The following is a 20,525-nucleotide window of genomic DNA, read 5'->3' as shown; positions in this document are numbered from 1 at the left end:
GATCCATGAGTTGTTTTTCATGGTCTCAACCCTAGAATACCGTCCTCCTTGTGCTCCCAAAAGTGAGCAAAGGAACATGTCCTGAAAGTGAGCAGGGAAAGCTAATTCTCTGCAGCATAAAGAGAAAAGTAAAAGGAGAGATAACTTGCTGTTAGTTTCCAGATGAATTTGAATGCTTCTTTCAAAGGTTTGGAGCAGTGCCTTTCTTTTATGCTGTGGTTTGGGGTGACATACCGTTTGTGAAGCCATGTTTCTTCTGTGTTCTGAACAGAATGATTTGCATGATGGCTGCTGTTTTGAAGAGCCACTGCCCTTGAAACACGGGGCGAAGGACTGGCAGCAGTGTGGGAAACCTGTGGTAAAAATCCTAAGGGAATGAATAGAGAGAATTCAACAGCTGTGTTTTCTGCTGACCTGTTTGACTCTTCTTGTGACCTGTTTTCTGCATTACTAATCTTCTGTTTGTTTTGTAAAAGAAGGAAAGGAGGATTCACTGCACATTGAAGCCTCATTTATTGTTCAGTATCAGATTTTTAGACTACCTCATTTCCTTTAATAAGAGGAGGATAAAGGAGAGAGTAGACATAGATGTTCCATTAGATTTTGGTTTTCATATCTGCCATCAAGCTTTTCTTCTTAAATTCTCCATTTCAGTTACCTAAGTAGAAAATTTGTCTGTAGTCTTGCTACTTAATTATCAATTCAATTATAGTTTATAGTTTTAGGTAAGGCAAATTGTTCATGGTTGAGATAATTGCAATTTTACTACCCACAGTGATTAATTCTTCATTCTGTGTCAAACTGGTGTGGCAGATTTTGATAGCAGCACCCCTTTAATAGAAATTTGTTGACAATGAATGATCCTTCTAGAACATCAGCACAAGATTAACGACCTGGTCTCGCACGCTGAGTATCATACATTTCATTGAACTGATTGGCATCAGCAACTGAAGTGGACTTGAGTTCTCCTTGTGTTCAGAAGTCCTTTACTTTCAGTCTATGCTATGTTTTATAACTTCAGAGGAGGGATATTTGATGATAGGAGAGCAATTTAGATGCTTTATCAAAAGTTTGACTGTCACAGTATTTTAGAAGATCAGTATGTCGTGTTTTTCTTTCCTTCTACTGCAGGGGTATTTACATAATGTGTGCTTACTGTGGGGGCTTCAGTTTTGTATTATATGCTTATAAACATGATTGTATATGGTCACTAATGCAAGGGTCACTCATCAGCTACTGTGTGACAACAAAGATCAGAATTTGTGAGTTATCACTTCCTACACAGTGACTTGATGTGCATATGTCTTTGTTTTCTTCTCTAGAACAGTTCTTGACAGAAGAGAACACATGCAGTGCTGAAGCACAGAACACTTTTCTGTTTGATGAAATAAGTTTTTCTAGTGTCACTTTATAAGTAGAGTTCACATCATTTGTGCTAATGTTTAAAAAAGTAACAATTCTTTTTTAAATCTTGTCTTCCTAAAAAAGTAGCATATTGGAGGTGTCCGCATAGACAAGAAATACTTCCTATGGCTATTAAACACTTTCTTTGATTCTGTCTTTGTTTCTTATGTATTTGTCTCATGTAGATGTAACAGTGAGAGTCTGCACAAGATGCCAGAGCAGTGGCTAAGATGTGTGTTACAAGAAATAAAATCTTGTGATCCCTCATCTACTCTGTGTGCGACCAGACGCAGTGCAGGAATTCCGTTCTACATACAGGTACCAAACTCCACTATTACCTCTGACTTGATTGCTTTGTTTAATGTCCTCTCTGGTGAATACATGTGTGTTGTTGGTTGGATTTTTTCCTTAATTCAACCTCTTCTGTTCAAGCAGTTATTTTTTTTAATCAGCGCTTTTGTGCAAATAAGAAGCCACATGTCATTAAAACATGCAGTTGTGTTCACTCTTGAGATTTTCAGCTTGCAGTAGATTCAACCAGCCTTTCAAAAGACAGCTTAGGCTCTGTGTGGCCACCGTAATAATCCTGGAAAATGAATAAATGAATTCACAGATTCAGACTTGTAGATGATACACCTTCTTATGCAGATTCTTTTAGTTGGCACATACAGTAAGGTTACGAACTGTGAGAACTCCCTTGTGTTCCCTGATGATTCAGTGATCAACCATCTAACTCTATGCTTCTTCCATGCAAGGTGAGAGGGTGGTAAAATATGAACAGACCATCACAGAATCATAAAGTGGTGGCCTAGAAGGTACTACAAAGAGCTTGGAAGTCTAATCAACAGTAATCAAGCAGGATCAAGTAATAGTCACACTATCTGGTGGTTCTTCAATGTAGTTAATGAGTAGGCAACTGAAGACTCATCTCCATGAGCATGGGGCTATGCTTCTGCAGTCTTCTTCTCCCCATGTTACTGTCAGCTTCACACATCCCAGCCCGTGCCTTCAGCCATGTTCAGAACTGAAGGATAATTGGCTGACTGGCTGTATTTTGTCTCAGCTCAAAGGACCTTCTCTTCCTGAGTACCTTGCAGCTCATCTGTATCTTGGTGTGGTCAGTCACTGCAGAGTTGGTCCTGCAGTTTACATGTAACCTGTTTCTATTCATTTGCTCCTTAAAGTAGAAGTAGACATGATTGCTTTCCCCTTAAATTATCCTATGTAATTGTAATTTTCAACCAATTTTCTAAGACAGAAGCCCATGATTAACTACAAGATTTGTAACTTTATCCACTTGCTGAAGTACAGTCTCAAGAATTTTCTGAGAATTTGAGGGACTTCTGGGAGCAAGCTCTCCCTGCCAGAATAGTTAATCTTTCATGTTTTCCACTCTTGAGTTTGCCCTGAGAAAGTTGAGGCAGCCTGCTTCTGTCTGACCTCTCTTATGTCAGTCACAGCCTGCTCCTAGCATTGGTAGGCACATTTGTTTCAGAGACTTTTTTCCTTTTCAATTTCAGCAGTTAAAGATCTTTCCCTTTTACATCTGTAAGTTGTCTGCAAAGTTAATTTGGTGATTTCATGCCTTCTGACTTCCCCATTCACACCATGAAGTTTGAATCCAGTGGACATCAGCTAGTGTTAATCCTGGGAATGTGAAAACCAAGCATGTATGAATAAACTTTTCTTACAGAAATTTACACTGCCTAATGCAAGGACAAAGTGCACCCAGCACCCCTTGCAGAAAGTGGGATCCAGGAAACTATAGACCTATCAGTCTCACCTCAGTACCAGGGAAAGTCAAGGAGCAGATCATCTTGAGTGCCATTACATGCCACATAGAGGATAACCAGGGCATCAGGACCAATCAGCCGGGGTTTATGAAGAGCAGGTCCTGCCTGACAAACCTGATCTCCTTCTATGACAAGATGACCCAAGTATTGGACCAGGGAAAGGCTGTGGATATTGTCTACCTAGACTTTTTAAAAGCCTTTGACACTGTTACCCACAGAATTCTCATGAACAAACTGGCTGCACATGGCTTGGATCAACAAATGCTCTGCTGGATAAAGCACTGGCTGGATGAATGGGCCCAAAGAGTGGTGCTCAATGGAGTTAAATCCAGCTGGTGGCTGGTCACAAGTGGTGCTTGTCAGGGCTCAGTTCAACAGCTTTATTGGTGAGCTTGGTAAGGACATAGAGTGTGTCATCAGTAAGGTCACAGATGACACCAAATTAAGTGGGAATGTTGCACTACAAGAGGATAGGGAGGCTCTACTGCGAGGCTTGGATGAATAGGCCAATGTTAATGGTGTGAGCTTCAATAAGGCCAAGTGCCAGGTCCTGCACTTGGGCCACAACCCCATACAATGCTACAGGCTTGGGGAAGTGTGGCTGGAAGGCTGTCTGGCAGAAAGGAGCTTGGGGGGTCTAATCAACAAGCAGCTGAATATGAGCAAGCAGTGTGCCCAGGTGGCCAAGAAAGCCAATGGCATCCTGGCTTGTATTAGAAATGCTCTGTCCAGCAGGAGTAGGGAGTCCCTCTGTACTCAGCACTGGTGAGGCCACACCTCAAGTATTGTGTCCAGTTTTGGGCACTTCAGTTCGAGAGAGATACCAAGGTGCTGGTGCAGAGGAGGCAAAGGAAACTGGTGGAGGCCTAGAGAATAAATCTTAGGAAGACAGAAGGAGCTGGCTCTATTTAGTTTGAATATTTCCCTCTCTGGAGATACTCAAGATCCACTTGGATGTGTTCCTATTGGATCTGCTATCATGCTCTGCAGGGGAGGTTGGACTAGATGATCTTTTGAGGGCCCTTCCAGTTCCTGACATTCTGTGATTCTGTGAAGAGGAGGCTAAGGGGAGACCTCATCGCTCTTTACAACTGACTACCTGAGGGGATGTTGTGGAGAAGTTGGTGCTAGTCTCAAACTGCAGCACAGTGTCCTGAAGGGACAAACCCCAAAACATGCCCTAACCCAGGCAATGAGTTAAGCACCTGTGAATGTGTAAACCTGGACATTTCCTGGGGGCCAGATGGTCCAGGTAAATGTGTAGCACATGTAATTAACCTTGTAACACACCTGTGAACCATGTGTGCCCCTGGCCATATTTGGATGTGCCCCATTCTATAGGTTCAGTTATCAGGTTTCTCTGTTACCAACAGCCATTAATTGGCTTTGGACAGTAATTAAACCAAACGAGATAGTAGGCAATTTGTCTTGTTCTCACCGAGAAAGCATCAAGAGCCAAATGCTGCAGGAGTTGCAGCTGAAGAGCTTGTCCTAGCAGGCAAACCACACCTGGGCCTTGCACCTGGACCAAGGCAACCAAGACTCTGAGAGCCCTGCACCAATGACAGAAAGAGGAAAAGCCCTGAGAGAACCGAATCCCAAAAGAACTGCACTGCTACAGTCTGTGAACTGCACACAGGAAGAGAGAGGCCCCTTAGCCTTCTCCAAGCCAAGGAAAGGCTACAGCCTGGTGATAGAGCGCATGAGAGGAGAGAGGCCCCTTAGCCCTCTCCAAGCCAAGGAAAGGCTACAGCCTGGTTACAGAGCGCATGAGAGGAGAGAGGCACCTTAGCCCTCTCCAAGCCAAGGAAAGGCTACAGCCCGGTGACAGAGCGCATGAGAGGAGAGAGGCACCTTAGCCCTCTCCAAGCCAAGGAAAGGCTACAGCCTGGTGACAGAGTGCATGAGAGGAGAGAGGTATCTTAGCCCCCTCTGAGCCAATAGTCACTTGAATGACAGCCCATTCCAATGCCTCATGCCACCACAGGGTGGGTTCAGAAAAAAAATTCTCACAGAAGGAGCCATGAGGCATTGGAATGGGCTGCCTAGGGAGCTGGTTGAGTCACCATCCCTGGATGTGTTTTGAAGGTTGTTTAGGTGTGATGCTTGGGCACATGCTTTAAGGGGTGAACCATGTAGAGTATGGTCAGATGGTTGGACTTGACGATCCCAGGAGTCTTTTCCAACCTGTGATTCTATGAAAACTGAATGTGGTTTGCAGTTGGCCTGCATTACTGAGTCCATGTGGTGAAGCTTGCACTGTACCATACCTGCTGGGATAAACAGGTCAGATGCTTCTGTTTTGACAGCTCTGGAAAAGTATGAAGTTAGCCGACACAATTAATGAGGAGGTTTGAAGAGCTCTTTGGGATTACTCTGAAATAATCTATTTTCAGATTTTAACTTTATTGCAAAGAGAGGCAATAGTGTTCTTTGGCAGTAGCTCTGAATATGCCTGTAGCCTTAAATAGCATGTGGTATTTAGGTAATAAAAATACAAGTTGTAATGCGTATCCTAACAGTACTGTAATAAGGTTATTTTATTAATGCATAAAATCAAGACTCAGTGTGGTCTGCTTGCCATCTGCTTCCTGTGACATTTGTTCTTGTTTTACTAAAACATATCTGTTTTAACGACAAAGTGTAATTTTTAAGGTTATGAACGTTTTAAATGACCTATTTAAAATAGAGATATTATTACCTCATAGTACAAAGGTGCAGCTCCAATTAGTGGGTGAGGAAATAGTGGGAAAATGCTAGTTACAGCTCTAACATTTTTAGGATATTAATTTTTAATCTTCATTCTCTGCTATTTTACACTTTTTTTTTTGCCCTTCCATCTGTTCCTCCCATCATTAAAGGTACTGATAAGGTGAAAGTGACGGCATCAGGGTTTCTCTGTACTTCATTTGGCTTGCAGATGATCCGTTTGGTTGTTCTTATGTAACGTTAAGTACTGTTAAACGTCTTGTTTGATACTTGAATAGATTCAGGGCCAAAAAACACAGAATGATGATTTTTTTAATTGGAAATAAATGATTTATGATCATCCATTTGTACTAAATTTAACAAATTCAACAAGAGTTATTAGAAAGAGAGAGAATGACTGTTTTAAATCCAGTGCTGAATTTTAGAGGACTAAATGAGTATTTTCATCTCAGCTGCATGTATTACCTATTGAATGACTACTTGGAGATGGATGCATCTCTTCTCTCCTTTTAAAAATATGCTACTTGTTATATCCCTTTTTACAAACCAAGATATATTCTCTGCCCAGCCTGTGTCATCTTACATATGTCTGATTTTCCACTAAAAAAATCCTCATACTAGGAAATGCAGGTACGTATAATATGGGAGATAATTTTGCTGTAATAAATACTACCTTTATTTTTTTGGTGTTTGTCATAAATTATTGCCTGTTGTATACACACAGATTTTCTTAGGCAGATGGGTAGTGTATGAGCAAAGTTTTCTTAAATATTGAATTCAGAGAGGCTTTGAACAAAGCTGAGTTAAAACTGAAACATTTTTTGTAAAATTTTCTTTTTTCCCCCCAAACTTTCTGTAGGCTTTGTTAGCCGCAGAACCAAAGAGCAAAACAGATTTGCTGAAAATGGCAATGAAAGAATTGATATCTTTGGCTACACCATTGAATGGACCATCAAGTGTAATTCCACAGGTAAAATACAGCCTCTTATAAGAAGGCAAATGCCCCAAACGTGTTTGTATTACTTCCTTTAAGGTAATTTATGTCTGTTTTCAGTAAGAATATTTTTTATATCTGTAGCTAAACTTTTGCATGCTTGCATGTGCAGAGGTTATGAAGTCCCTGGGATTTGCATGGGCATAAGAGCCTAAAAATAGATTTGGCATAATTTCATGTTTTATTTTCTACTAAAGCACATACACTCATTAATTTTGAATTTATGTGATCAGTTTACTTCCTGTAGTATATTCCTAACCAAATATCAAAGCAGTGCCTTTTTACAAGGAATTAACAAGCAAGCACTTGTTTCCATTTAGAGTAAATGAGTTTTATAAATTGTATTGTATGCAGAAAAATACATGAAAAGTGATTTTATATGTACTGGGTAACCTCTAAAACTTAGATACATGTATTTAGAATGCATAAAAAAATTTAAAGTCAAGATACTTCTCTTCAAACAGTCTCAAGCTGTGCCAGGGGAAGTTTAGGCTCCAGGTGAGGAGAAAGTACTTCACAGAGGGAGTCGTTAGGCATTGGAATGGGCTGCCCAGGAAGGTGTTGGAGTCACCATCCCTGGAGGTGTTCAAGAGGGGATTTGACGTGGCACTTGGTGCCATACTGTAGTAGTCATGAGGTGTTGGGTGACAGGTTGGACTTGATGATCTTTGAGGTCTCTTCCAACCTTACTGATTTTATGATTTATGATTAAAATTTTGTCACCAAATACTTCAGTCTTTCCATTTGTAAGTGCAAGACACTTTCTGTGACGATGCATAGAAGTATGTTCTGATGCTTCTACCAGTTAGTCTGCTGGTACACAGATTCTCTCCTTCCCTTGCAGAGGGCAGTGAAATACTGTGAAGCAAGCCTGGCTGTCAGTTTTAGCTTAATGTTGTCCTCCTGTGAGTTGTAGTTTATTTTTTCTCACAGTATCTGCAGCATGTCAAGAATGTTGGAAAAGATGATTCTAAACTTTGAAAGTTATTTTTATACCCATGATAAGCTAAGAAAAAAAAAGAGTGTTGGCCTTCACTTGTAGTGCCTAGACTGTACTTGTTAGAGGAATGCATTTTTCAACCGCAATTGTTTTTAATGGTGTTTACCGCCGCACCCTTTTAATCTCTCATTTTAATAGGATTGTTTTGTAATAGGATTGTATTTAATATGGAAATAAAGTGGTGTAAATGTGCTGCATATGGACTATTTTTGTTTCACATGTTCACCACTGTAATTAACATGCATTTAATTCAGGATATTTTCCAGTGAATATATATTTTTCTTACATTGCTTCTGTCTGCAGGTTCACGCTTTAAACATCCTTCGGGCCCTGTTTAGGGATACACGCTTAGGTGAGAACATCATGCCTTACGTTGCAGATGGAATGCAGGCAGCAATTCTAGGCTTTATGTCACCTGTCTGGGCTGTAAGTTAATTCTTAATTTTTGCCTCTCTAATTTAACAAGATACAGGGTGGTGCTTCAGTGAAGCTTTGCTCATGGTTATAAATGACAGTACTATGATTTCTGGAGTGTTACGTGGCATAATATTTTAAGGTAAAGTAGTAATGTAGACCAGCAAAAAAGTGATAGTTTTGGTCATGGTTTTTGGGTTTGTTTCATTTTTCGGTAATGTGAAGTGCTACTCTTGAAAACCAGTAGGAACAAAATCACCCTACAGACAAAAATGTAACTGACTGTTAAATTTTGAGTCAGTGCACCTGGCTAGTAAAGAATGCATTTACATTCACTCTCACTGCTAGTTGGCTTGTCAATAGAAGACAGCATTCCGTATGGCATATCGAGGTAGAGCATTTCAGAATATGCCATACATAGGGTGAATGCTTTGGAACACTAGAAACCCAATGTGTCCTTGATGTTGAAGGTGTGCCTCTCCAGAACATCTGAACTGTTTATTAGTGCCATCTTGCTCTGAATTAGTTGTTTCCATATGCTGACCTCTGAACAGTAAGCACGCTCTGTCCTTCACTCAGCTTTGCTGCTTTTTGACTGTGCATTAGTGGCTGTATTTAAAAGCATTAGCGCATTTGACAGGGATCTTTAAAGCATGGTTCATGTTCTTTGCTTTTTCCTTTAGGTAAGAAATTCATCTACACTTCTTTTTAGTGCTCTGATTACAAGAATTTTTGGGGTTAAAAGAGGGAAAGATGAAAATTCGAAAAAAAATAGGTAAGCTTACCTTGGTTCCAATTGTAAGTTTGCAAAATGTGACCTTGGCCAACAATTTGAAAATGTTGCTTGCTTTATGCATATATTGATTTGTGCTGTTACAAAAACATCTAACTGTGCTTGAAGTGGGCTGCCAAGAAATAAGTGGTGGGGCAAAAATTACCTGCTGTTGAGTACTGACAGTGAATTTGTACTCCTGTGCAGTTTTACACAAGCTCTTCCATATGTCTAGCCTCTCTTGGGGCCACAAACTAGCCCTATTGCTCTTGACAGCAAAGAGAAGGGTGAAGAGAAGGAGCAATGGTCACATGTGTGTTCCCTTACCTCTAGAGCGGCCTTAGAGGTCATCTCACCCCTACCAATTTGAGATTTTTCTCATTAGTCTTCTTACTTTGGAACATCCTATCTCTCTTTCATGTCTCCTTCCTTCAAGATAGAAAAATTGCAGTTTGCAAAGCTGTTTCTCTTCCAAGGGCCTCTGCTCTTGGAGTTCATAGTCCTGCTCTAGGTATTCTACCATTCCACTTTCTTACATAAACCTAGTTCTTCTCCAGCACTTAAAACTGTGTCCCCCATTTAGTGCACAAGTACCACCATGTATTCTTTGGCCTTCAGCCCCTTGTTTTAGCTTCTGCAGCAAATGAGGCATGCCCATGGCATGGGCTCTGCTGCTGAGATTCCTGCTCTAGTAGGGATGTGAAAATAACCCCAGCCACAGAATAAACGAATATAAAAATACTGTTGGGTGAGTCTGTGAGGCCATAGAGTGGCCACACTGGATATTATCTTAACCATTTCATAGAATCATTGAGTGATCCAGGCCAGAAGGGACCTCCAAAGGTCATCTAGTCTGACCTTCCTGCAGCCAGCCGGGACACCTCCAGCTACACCAATCTATTGCCCCTTGTCCTGTCACTGCAAGCCTTTGTAATCAGACTCCCCCCATCCTTCTTGTAGGCCCCTTTCAGGTACTGGAAGGCTGCTATTAGGGCTCTCCAGAGCCTCCTCCAGGCTAAACAACCCCAGCTGCCTCAGCCTGTCCTCACAGCAGAGGTGCTCCAATCCTCTCTGATCATTCTCGTGGCCCTCCTATGGACCAACTCTTCAGGTTCATGCCCTTCCTATATTGAGGGCTCCAGACTTGTACACAGTACTCCAGGTGAGGTCTCACCAGAGCACAGTAAAGTGGCAGAATCACCTCTCTAGATCTGCTGGCAACTCATCTTTTGATGCAGCCCAGGATGTGATTGGACTTCTAGGGTGCAAGTGTACACTGTCTGCTCATGTCCAGCTTCTCATCCATCAGCACCCCCAAATCCTTTTCCTTAGGGCTGCTTTCTAACACCTCATCCTCCAGTCTGTATTCATAGTGAGGATCGTTCCAGCCCAGGTGCAGAACCCTGTGCTTGCTCCTACTGAACCTCATGAGAGGTTCACCTGGGCTCACCTCTTCAGCTTGTCCAAGGCCCTCTGGATGACATCCCATCCCTCTGGTGTATTGACAACACCACACAACTTGGTGTCATCTGCAAGCTTGCTGATGGTGTGTTCAATCCCTCTATGTCATTGATAAAAATATAAACAGTACAGGTCCCACTATGGACCCCTGAGGGACACCACTTGTCACTGCTCTCCATGTGGACTTCAAGCCATTGAACACCACCCTCTGGATGTGACAATCCAGCCAATTTCTTATCCACTGAACAGTCCACCCATCAAATCCCTATCCCTCCCATTTGACAAGCAGGATGTTGTGGGGGACTGTGTCAAAGGCCTTGCAGAAGTCCAGAGAGATCACATCCATAGGTTGTCCCTTATCTACTGGCAGAGTCATTCTATCATAGAAGGCCACGAAGTTAGTCAGGCAGGACCTGCCCCTAATAAAGCCATGCTGGCTGTCTTGAATCACCTCCCTGTCAGGATGTCTTAATAGATTTTCAGATCATGGGCAAATACATGTTTTCTGAAAAAAGGCTTTTGTTACAATTTAATTGCAAACATTCCACTGTCTAAAAAAGTTCTTTATATACTGGATCTTTAGTGTTGATCTCTGTAACTAATGCAATATTTGTGCACATTAAGAGCAAGTAAATTTCCTGAGATGATACTAGTTTTTTATCTTTTAAATCATAGATAGGTGCCATTTTAGCTGTTTCAAATAATTAGTCTCAGATGTCACTTGAAAAATTAGTTACTCTACGTGTATGAATGTTGGAAGAAACACAGGTAGGAGATTTAAGGGAGATTTTTCCTTAGAAAATAACTCTCCCAAACTGATTTGAAATGTTGTCTCCCCCTACTGCATAAAAACACCCCTGCTTTGTCATAAGCTCAAATGGCTTTTCACACAAACCTGGGATTCACTCCCATAACCCTTGCAACCCAAGCAGAGCAATAAAAAGTGTTTCTCGTTTCTTGTCTTGTCACTTCATAACAGCATTTAAAGTTTGGTATGTTTCTACTAGATTTGATACTGAGCACTTACTGAAGAAGAGATGCACCTCAGCTTTTTTAAGCTTCAATCCTAGGGAAAAAACTTCACAGTAATTTGTGGGAAGTGGGAAGGCAAGCAAAGTTCTCAAATACATACAGTGTGATGAGATGTACTGTCTGAGATTTCCATTTGTAGAATTGCAGGAAGTATGCATCTGTTGGGGATGGGAGATACTACAATGCAGTCAGTAAACTTTTATATGGTTTAATTGAATTAATTAAAAATAGTAAATTTTATGTGACTGTCACTGTTGACTTGCTTCTCTAAAGCTTTTTCACAGTAAGTTTTTTGTAGTAATTTTAACCAAATGGGCTGAGTTCTTTTTCTTCCTCTATTTATGTAGCAATTTCTTTAAACATTGCATGTAGTAATTTCTACTGTTTCTCAAATGAAGTCATCAATGCCATGAACTGGGGAATGGGAAAATACTTCTGAAGACAGATCAGTGAGAGACATTAGGTATAAAAACAGAGGGAGAGATTTGATTTCAAGTTTGATTCCTGTCTCTACAGGAGATAGTGATTAAGAAGGAGAATGTTTAGCTATTTCGTTTGTAAAGTGTCTTCCCCTGAACTCAGGTGGTGGGTTTAAGGTGGGTTGTGGTTGAGGGGTATGTTTCAGTGGTTGGGTACCACAAGGTGTCGCCATTGCTGCGCAGCTCCCTGCAGCCGCATCCCTGAGGTGAAGCTGTGCTTGGGCTCTTTGGGAGCTCTTGTTTTGTTTAGTCTTTTGCCGGAATAGAATTCATATATTAAAGCAAAGTAAATTGCTTCCCCTCGCCCTCCTCACTTCTGTATGTGGCCATTTACTTCAAAAGCACTAACATGTTAGCAGCTTGCATCTATAGGAACTTGTGTGAAAGTCATCTGGGATTGAGCTGCTTGTTCTGTGGCCTGCAGCATGTTCTATTTGCATTAAGGACCAGTCTGTGTGTGGACAGATACAGAGCCCAACTCTGATGCTGCCATTAGGACCATGCATAGGTTTTTACATAGCCTAATTTTTAGATTAGGTGCTAGGGGGGATAGTGGGGAGTTACTTTATTGTTGGGCAATTTGAGGCATCTGTTGTAAAAGGGATGGATTTTCTGGTTGTTTTCTCAGGAAGAGTTACTATGAAACTGATGGAGTTGGGGTGGAGAGTTTGTGTAGACTTCCAGGAGAAAGCGTTGTTGGAACAGTACTGGCTACTTGACTCTACTGCTGTGTTTCTTTGACATACTTTATCTTCTATTTCCCTTTTTTTTCCTCTTATCTCCACTAAAAGTTCACATATAGCATACTTTATGCAAAAATTAGAGGTCTGTCATGTCTTTTGCTACTTTTAGTCTACTGATGTAGTGTTGTATTTCCTATTTATGTTAATTTTGTACATAATAGTTGCCATACAGCTGAGGTGTTTATATGGTGGCAGCACAGTGGTGGTCCATTACTTGATAGTCTTACCAGTTGAAAAGCATTGTACTGAAGGACTGACTGAACGAACAAACTATGACCTGTCTGATAAATAACATGATTTTTTTCCCCCCCAGGCATGATGGGTTTGGAGTTTTGTTTTGATACCTGGTTTTGTGTTGTCTTTTTTTCACCTCCAAACATTCCTGTGCCATTTTGAGTGTTCGCAGTAGAACAAGTGTGCAAAAGGGCTCCCTGACTCCATGAGAGTGAGAGGATGCCTAACTCTGCTGACAGACATTTTAAGTTACATGTGCAGTGGCTGTCCCTGCAAGGGACTAGAGGCAAGAAAGTGGGTTGAGCTCAGCTTTGTGGTCATTGAAGGGCCTTTAGGAAAGCCAGTCAGAATGGTCTGTCTCAGACTGAGAACAAGGCAATATGAGGTGATGCTAGGAAAGGTTATACTTTGAAACCCTGTTCTGTAGTTTAAGGGGACATGAGCTGAAGAAACTGCCAGCTACACATCATGGTGCCTGCTGCTTTGGTTATGCTGCTTTGGTTTTCAGTGAGGCTCTGCTGTGGATCATCTGCATTATGTTTGCATCTGCAGCTGTATTGGTACAACTTGAGAGAACTAGTGCAGGAAGGTGTCAGATTTCTTGAGTAGACCTCAGGGCTTATGCCAAGTCCCACTCTTTTGAGATCACTGGAAATTTGAAGGGTTGGGATTGCTTTATCTTGGATCTTGTTAGTGTATTTTCTCTGGCAGCCTGGGTCTGTTGCAGCTTTTCAGTTGAAATCCTGGGTCACTGATAGTGAGGTTTCACAAGATGACTGAGCCATTTACACTAGGTCCTTCTGTTCCATGTTTTGCTGCCTGTTCCCTCCATGCCACCTCAGTTGTTTCAGTGAATGCTTGAAAAGTAGTTATAAAGGATTTGTTGCAGTATATTGACTTGTAAGGGCCTTGTTTTTGTTAAAGTAATTTTTAAAAGTCCCTCCCTGTTCTGTGCCCCCAAAATAGGCTACATTTATTTTACTTGACTTTTTTGTTTAAGTTTTTGATAGATTTAGAAGACTTAATCTCAGAACTGTCTAAAGAAAACATGCAAAAGTTCAGGCTGACTCAGATAAGTCTTACAGCTTTTACTGATTAATAGTTCAGTAACAATATGCTTGTTTAAACATAATTTTGATCAGGCTTATCATGTCTAAGTGCCTTTATAATAGGAATAATGATGATAAGGTGCTATCAGCTTTTAAATTGAAGGTTGAAGTTTGTGCAGGAGCAGATGCAAATTGAAAAACAAGCTCCTAAACAAATCTGTTTCCCTCTGTTAGTGCTTCAATTAGTGTTTGTTTAACAAGTCCTATCTAAAAACTCCTCTAGCAGAAAACACGGACTGTTCTTGAAGTTGAGAATTGTCTGTTGATTTTAGGAACACAATGTGTATATCTATCTGAAATACCTTCAATGTTTATCTAGTGTGTACAGAGTAAGAGAAATATTAACCGGCATAAATCCCAGTCAAATCTGGCAGAAAGGGACCTGGGGGTTCCAACCAACAAGCAACTGAATATGAGAAAGCAGATTGCCCAGGTGGGAAAGAAAGCCAATGGCATCCTGGACACAGCTTGAGTATTGTGTTCAGTTTTGGGCACCTCAGTTCAAAAGAGATGTGGAGGTACTGGAGCAGGTGCAGAGAAGGGCAATGAAGCTGGTGAAGGGCCTGGAGGATAAATCTTATGAGGAACCACTAGGGACCTGGGGCTGTTTAGTTTGGAAAAGAGGAGGCTGAGGGGAGACCTCATTGCTCTCTACAACTACCTGGAAGGATGTTGTAGAGAGGCTGGTGCTGATCTCTTCTCACAGGTAATTAATGATAGAACAAGAGGGAATGGCCTCAAGCTGCAACTGGGTAGGTTTAGACTGGACGTTAGGAGAAAAAAAAATTATGGAAAGAGTGGTCAGGCATTGGAATATGCTGCTCAGTGAGGTGGCTGAGTTACCAACCCCGGGTGTGTTTCAGGGTGGTTTGGATGTGGTGCTTGGGGATATGATTTAGGGGTGAACTTTGTACAGTAGGGTTATCGGTTGGACTTGGAGATCCCGAGGGTCAACCTGAATGTTTCTGTGGTTTCTGTGATGTATGCACATACACTTGCACACTCAGGCAATACATGGTTCAATTTTCCAAAAACATCTTGCTAAAAATAATTATATATCTAAAACACATCTTTTAACTGGGGTTTATATACATGCATGTATCCAGATGCATTTGTGTATGTATATCAGAGTTAAGTGCTGGTTAATATGTTGATGTAGTTACCAAGTTGTATCTGATGGTGTGTTTAAGTTATTGTTCCACCTATTTTTATTCTGAGCCCATTGTACACTTCTCTTGCTAGTATAGTAACAAAAGTGCTCTTGGAAAAGGATTTTGTGAGTTGTTTTGGTGAACTGTGTGTTGCATAATTATTCTTCTAAGTTATACTTTTCATGAGGTATTTAGTCTAGGCAGGTGCTTTTTCTGTTCCTGAATACACAAAGAGTATAATAAATAGCAAAACAAAAGAGGTATAAAGAATCTTGTACTTAGAAAGAGATCAAAGCAAATGTGGTGGGTTGAAAGTTCCCCCCCCCAACAGTCCTTTGGAAATCTTGGCTAGCTCTCTTGCAAATAAAAGTGCTTCTAAGCAAAAGGTATGTAACTGCTGTATTTATCCAGGCCTTGATTGACAGTTCAGTTATTAACCTCATATAAACACAGCCACATAAACTAGTAAGAATGTTTATTCTAGCACTTCTATCTGAAGGAAAATGAAACCCAAGATATAGTGGCATAGTTCTGTTAAAGTATGTCTTTTAGGGCTATGTAGCATAAAAGAATGTCTTTTCCAGTCACTGAACTTAAACTATTTTGCTTACTGTTCTGGGATTAGAGTATTTTTTAATTCCTAACAAAACAAATGTTAGATAGATTGAAGGTGCAGCGTCACCACATCCTCACTGAGGGTGCAAATTCCACATCTTTATGAAAATTCTTCTTTACCCTCCATAGTGTTTTTCGTGACGTGTGGGGTAAAAATGATGCCTGCATTGTGGTGTGGGGTTTTGGTGGTGCTGTTGGTTTTTTTGGAACAACTTGATTGAGAAGTTGTCCCTTCTTGTCACTGAAGAGATGTCCTTTATCATCTTTGAGCTGATGTATAGGACCAAGGTTTTTACATTTGTTCTTTCAGGGCTTCATGGTGGCTTTCCAAGCCTCTCCCCAAAATCATGTGGTAATTTTGTATACTGTGGGAGCACTAAAATTCTCTTACACGTTTGAAATGTTTGTTTGAAAGCAGCTTGTCATGTACATTGTCATAGTAAGAATGGTGGTGATTTTCTGGTTGTCATCTAGAGGGACTTCTAATCAAGCGCTTTCATAAGTATATACTGTTTGAGAGTGAAAAAACAGGACATAATTTGTGTTGGGTTTATTTCACATCAAGCTAGTATTTTAAACAGTAGTCCATTGTGGCAAGAGCAGTACTTTGTGCTGAAGACTAAGTTACTAACCTTCTAAGACTGGGTGAATCTCAACAATTTTATTATTCTTACCATGAGCTATTGTTTACTTCAATTGCAGTAGCCAGTGATGGCCAATAAATACAGAGGAAGACCAGAAAAATTGATCTGTTAAGAAAACTGAGTTAAAACCATAGTGCTGCAGTGAGAAGTAAGCAAAAAACCTCCTGTTGCCTAGTTGAAAACCCTCAAGCTATGATTTGTGACCATTGGTCCTTTTTATACCATCTGCAGCTGCTGTAAGAAGTTTAGATCTCTTAAAATTGATTCCTTCAAGTGGTTGTAGGCTGCTGTTGGATCTTCCCTGCATCTCCTCTTTCTCAAATGAAACAAACCTAGCTTCTTCACCGTCTTGTCATAGGGAATGTGCTCTGGAACCTGTCCATCTGAGCAACTGTTCGCTGAACCCTCTTCTGTTTAATCTCTTCTGAACCAGGCAACCCAGAATTGGTTGGAAGATTCCATGTACATCCTCACTGTGTGAGATAGAAGTGGGCAGTAACTTCCCTTGATCTGCTGCTACATTTATCCTACTGACCACAGTCCAGTATGGGGTTTGCCATGTTTGCAGTGAGGACATGCCATTGGCTCATAGTGATCTTGGCATCTGCTGCCACTCCCCAGACTCTTTACATGGGGCTGTTCTGAGCCAGTTAGTTTCTACCTGTGTTGATGCTCAGGGTTATTTAGCTCAGGTGCAAATACATTGTGTTTCTCCTTGTTGAACTGCATGAGATATCTGTTGACTCAAGCCTTCAAGGTTTTCAAGGTCTGTTTACACTGGACTTCTACTGCATGTGCTTCATCCACTCCTATTTCAGTGTTGTCCACAGACCTGCACAAGGCACCATCTCGCCCACAAAGTTGTTGATTAAAATGTTGAGGGATGTAGGGGCTCCAGAATTGATCCATGGAGTATTTCCCTGGTTATCAGCCAACAACCAGACACTGAACCATTGATGCCCTTTGGGCCTGGTGATCTAGCCCAAATACTTCTTTTATCCAAGCTGTACTCCCCTCAGCTTCCAAATGAGAAAGCTGAATGAAAGTGAACCTGTTTGACAAGTACAGCACTTTTTATTCCATTTTAAAGTTTTGTGCCATAATAAAAATGTAGCTTAACTGCTTTCCCTAAGAAATAAAACATAACAGATTCCAAGAATTACTTAAAAATTATGAGAATTGTTTAAGCAATTGTTTCAAGTCTGTTTTAGTTTAATCTGTTAGAATGCTCATCAGACTCTTGGATTCTCTGTGCATTTATGGACAAGTTTCTTTAGGTTGGTTTTTCTGTCAGTTTCTTCTTACGGATCTGAAGCTCTGAAACTTGGCAAGTTTGGAGCCTTCCATTAGCATGTTTCCCAATCTCCAGTTGTGGTGCTTGTCCTGCAATTTGCAGTTTACCTCCTTGAGCTGACCACAATGGGTTTGTCTTAGGATAGATTAAGATTCTGCTCCTCTTTTTTTCCACAAGTCAAGTGAAATGTGCAATGCTTTTGGAGGTGAATGGTGTTTTTTAAGACGTGAGCCACCTGTTCACCCTTTCTGAAACGTGCCACAGACTCCAGTTTTGTGAAATACAAGCAGAGCTTTAAGGGTGATCACTGAATTCCTGGAACTTCTGAAAGGAAGTTGTAGAAATGTTTTCACGCATACCCGATGTGCATTTTGGAATCTGCTTGCATGAAATCTTAGTCTGATTGGTGATATCAAGGGTGAGATTTAAAAAGATAATTCTTATCAGAGAGCGTTCATCACTATTTGAACTGCATGTGTTTAGAAAGGGTTGCAATTTCCATGTGGATCAGCATGTCACAATCACAGGAGCACACAGTAGTAAGGGTCCTGCTGGTACACTGACTCGGTTCTTTTCATAAAGAAGCTTTCTGTACTGTTCCTTTTATAAACTGAGCAAATCACATCTTAAAAATAATTTGCTTTTCACCCACTGTTTCTGCAGGAAGTGCCACCTTCCTCAGTAAAACTATTCAAGAATCTTGCTGCTTTGGTCATTAGAAACCTACCTTGTGATATGTATTTATTCGTGGCCATGTAATACTCCTTTGTTCTTAGGTCAGCATTGTCCTTTATTTTAAATAATTATTTTCCCTCTTGATGCTTCCTTTGAGGTATTTGTGGATGCCAGTCATATATCCCATCTTTGTTGATTTTGTCAGACAAAACAAGCTGAGGTTTTTAAATCTTCTCTCAGGCAATTTGCTTTCTCTTCCCTTGCTCATGTGAGCAGCTCTTTAAAAATGTCTCTCTGAGCTGAAGTCAGCTGTGGCTTACTCCAGTTGATGTCCTACCCAGTTATCGGAGAGTGACACTTGTGTTTGTACTGGCTGGCTCAGGGTTGATGTGCTACAGAATCATACTTGCTTATTGTCTTTGTCCTCTTGTTGAGGGATCCAAGGTAGCAACTAGTATGCTTGGATACTCTTTCTGTTTCCAGCTGCATGCAGTCTTACCTGTTAGTTTCATCTTTTTCTAGTATTTGCCTCCTCAAGATAGCCAGTTTTATTTCATAGTGTTTTAATCTTCACTTTCTACAGACAGTGCCTCAACTTTTGTTTCATTGATGGATTTTCATTGCCGCATTCCTAAGTCTTTTACTGTGGTCTGCAGTTAAACTAAAAATATTGGTCCCAACAATAGATTAGTGACTTGAAGTATGTTCTTTCCACGCCTTAAGTCGTGTTCCTTCTCTGACCTGTTTTATCTAATGGCATATCCTAGCTGCAGCGTGCAAAATATCTGTCAGTCGTAGAGATTACGCTAGAGTTTAATCTCTTAAACCACAGCTATAGTTTTGCCATGAACCTTGTGTAGATGTTCCCTCAGAGTACATTGCAGAATTTTGTCTGCTTCCTGCTGTTTGCTGTGTCTCACAGAAAAGCCATGCAGCTTTTATCTGTGAAGGAGGCACATGGGAACAGGATCTCCGCTCTGAGCTGGAGCTGCCCTACTTTCTATTTTGAAGCATAGGTTGGGTAAAAAGCCATTTTATTCACTGAGATAACATTCAGCAGACTTCTCTGGCTAGAATTGTTTTACTTGCTTTGTCCAGAAATACATTTACCATTCTTGCATAAGGTATGGCTTAGGTTGGGTTAGAAACAATCTAGTTTCTTAGCAGTTTTTTGCACGTTGAACTTCTTTCCATTTTATCTTATTCCCTAAGCAGTAACTGTTCTCTTTTGCAAGTTTCTGTATACTCTTGAGGTCTTCCAGTGAGCTGGAAGATGAGCTGCTGGGGCAGACCTTCAGCCTGGATGGGCAACAAACTTCTGAATGAATTAAAGGAAAAAAAGAGGGTGTACCTTCTTTGGAAAAAAGGGGAGGTAACCCAGGAAATGTTTAAGGATGTTGCTAGGTCATGTAGGAAAGAGGCGAAAGTCCACCTAGAGTTTAGACTGGCCACTCCTCTGAAGGGCAAGAAAAAATGCTTTTATAAATATATTGATGACAAAAGGAGGGGCAAGGACAATCTCCACACCTTAGGAGACATGGAGGTAGAGGTACTAAATGCCTTATTTGCCTCCATTTTCACTACTAGGGTAGGTTGTCTTCCAGACAACTGGCCTCCTGAGCTGGCAGATGGAGACAGGGAGCAATATAGTCCCCCTGTAATCCAGGAGGAAGCAGTCAGCGTCCTGCTGAGCCACTTGGAACCCCACAAGTCTATGGGACTGGATGGGATCCATCCTAAGGTTCTGAGAGAGCTGCCAAGCAACTCTCCACCATGTTTCACCAGTCCTGGTGCACTGGAGAGGTCCCAGATGACTGAAAGCTGCCAACTTGATGCCCATCCACAAGAACGGCCAGTGGGATGAGTCAGGAAATTCTAGACTGGTCAGCCTGACCTCAGTGCCAGGCAAGATTATGGAACAGGTCATCTTGAGTGCAATCACACAGCACTCACAGGATGGCCAAGGGATCAGGCCCAGCCAGCATGGATTTAGGAAGGGCAG

At 41.1% G+C, this 20,525-nt stretch overlaps 1 protein-coding gene across 4 annotated transcripts in view; it reads left to right on the top strand.

The window, feature by feature from the left end:
* THADA (THADA armadillo repeat containing) overlaps positions 1–20,525 on the top strand; it is a 183,847-nt gene that overhangs the window by 33,178 nt on the left and 130,144 nt on the right. For all 4 annotated transcript variants that reach the window (XM_068158835.1, XM_068158837.1, XM_068158834.1 and 1 more), the window contains exons 23-26: positions 1,590–1,722; positions 6,766–6,876; positions 8,204–8,326; positions 8,998–9,089. In XM_068158835.1, coding sequence (XP_068014936.1) covers positions 1,590–1,722; positions 6,766–6,876; positions 8,204–8,326; positions 8,998–9,089 — 459 coding nt within the window. The remainder of the gene's footprint in view (positions 1–1,589; positions 1,723–6,765; positions 6,877–8,203; positions 8,327–8,997; positions 9,090–20,525) is intronic.

This window comes from Melanerpes formicivorus, unplaced genomic scaffold (genome assembly GCF_026170545.1).
Source record: "Melanerpes formicivorus ecotype bairdi unplaced genomic scaffold, bMelFor1.0.p_v2 SCAF_43, whole genome shotgun sequence".
Lineage (NCBI taxonomy): Eukaryota > Metazoa > Chordata > Aves > Piciformes > Picidae > Melanerpes > Melanerpes formicivorus.
The sequence above is the reverse complement of the archived record's forward strand: the minus strand, read 5'-3'. Positions and strand labels throughout refer to the sequence as shown.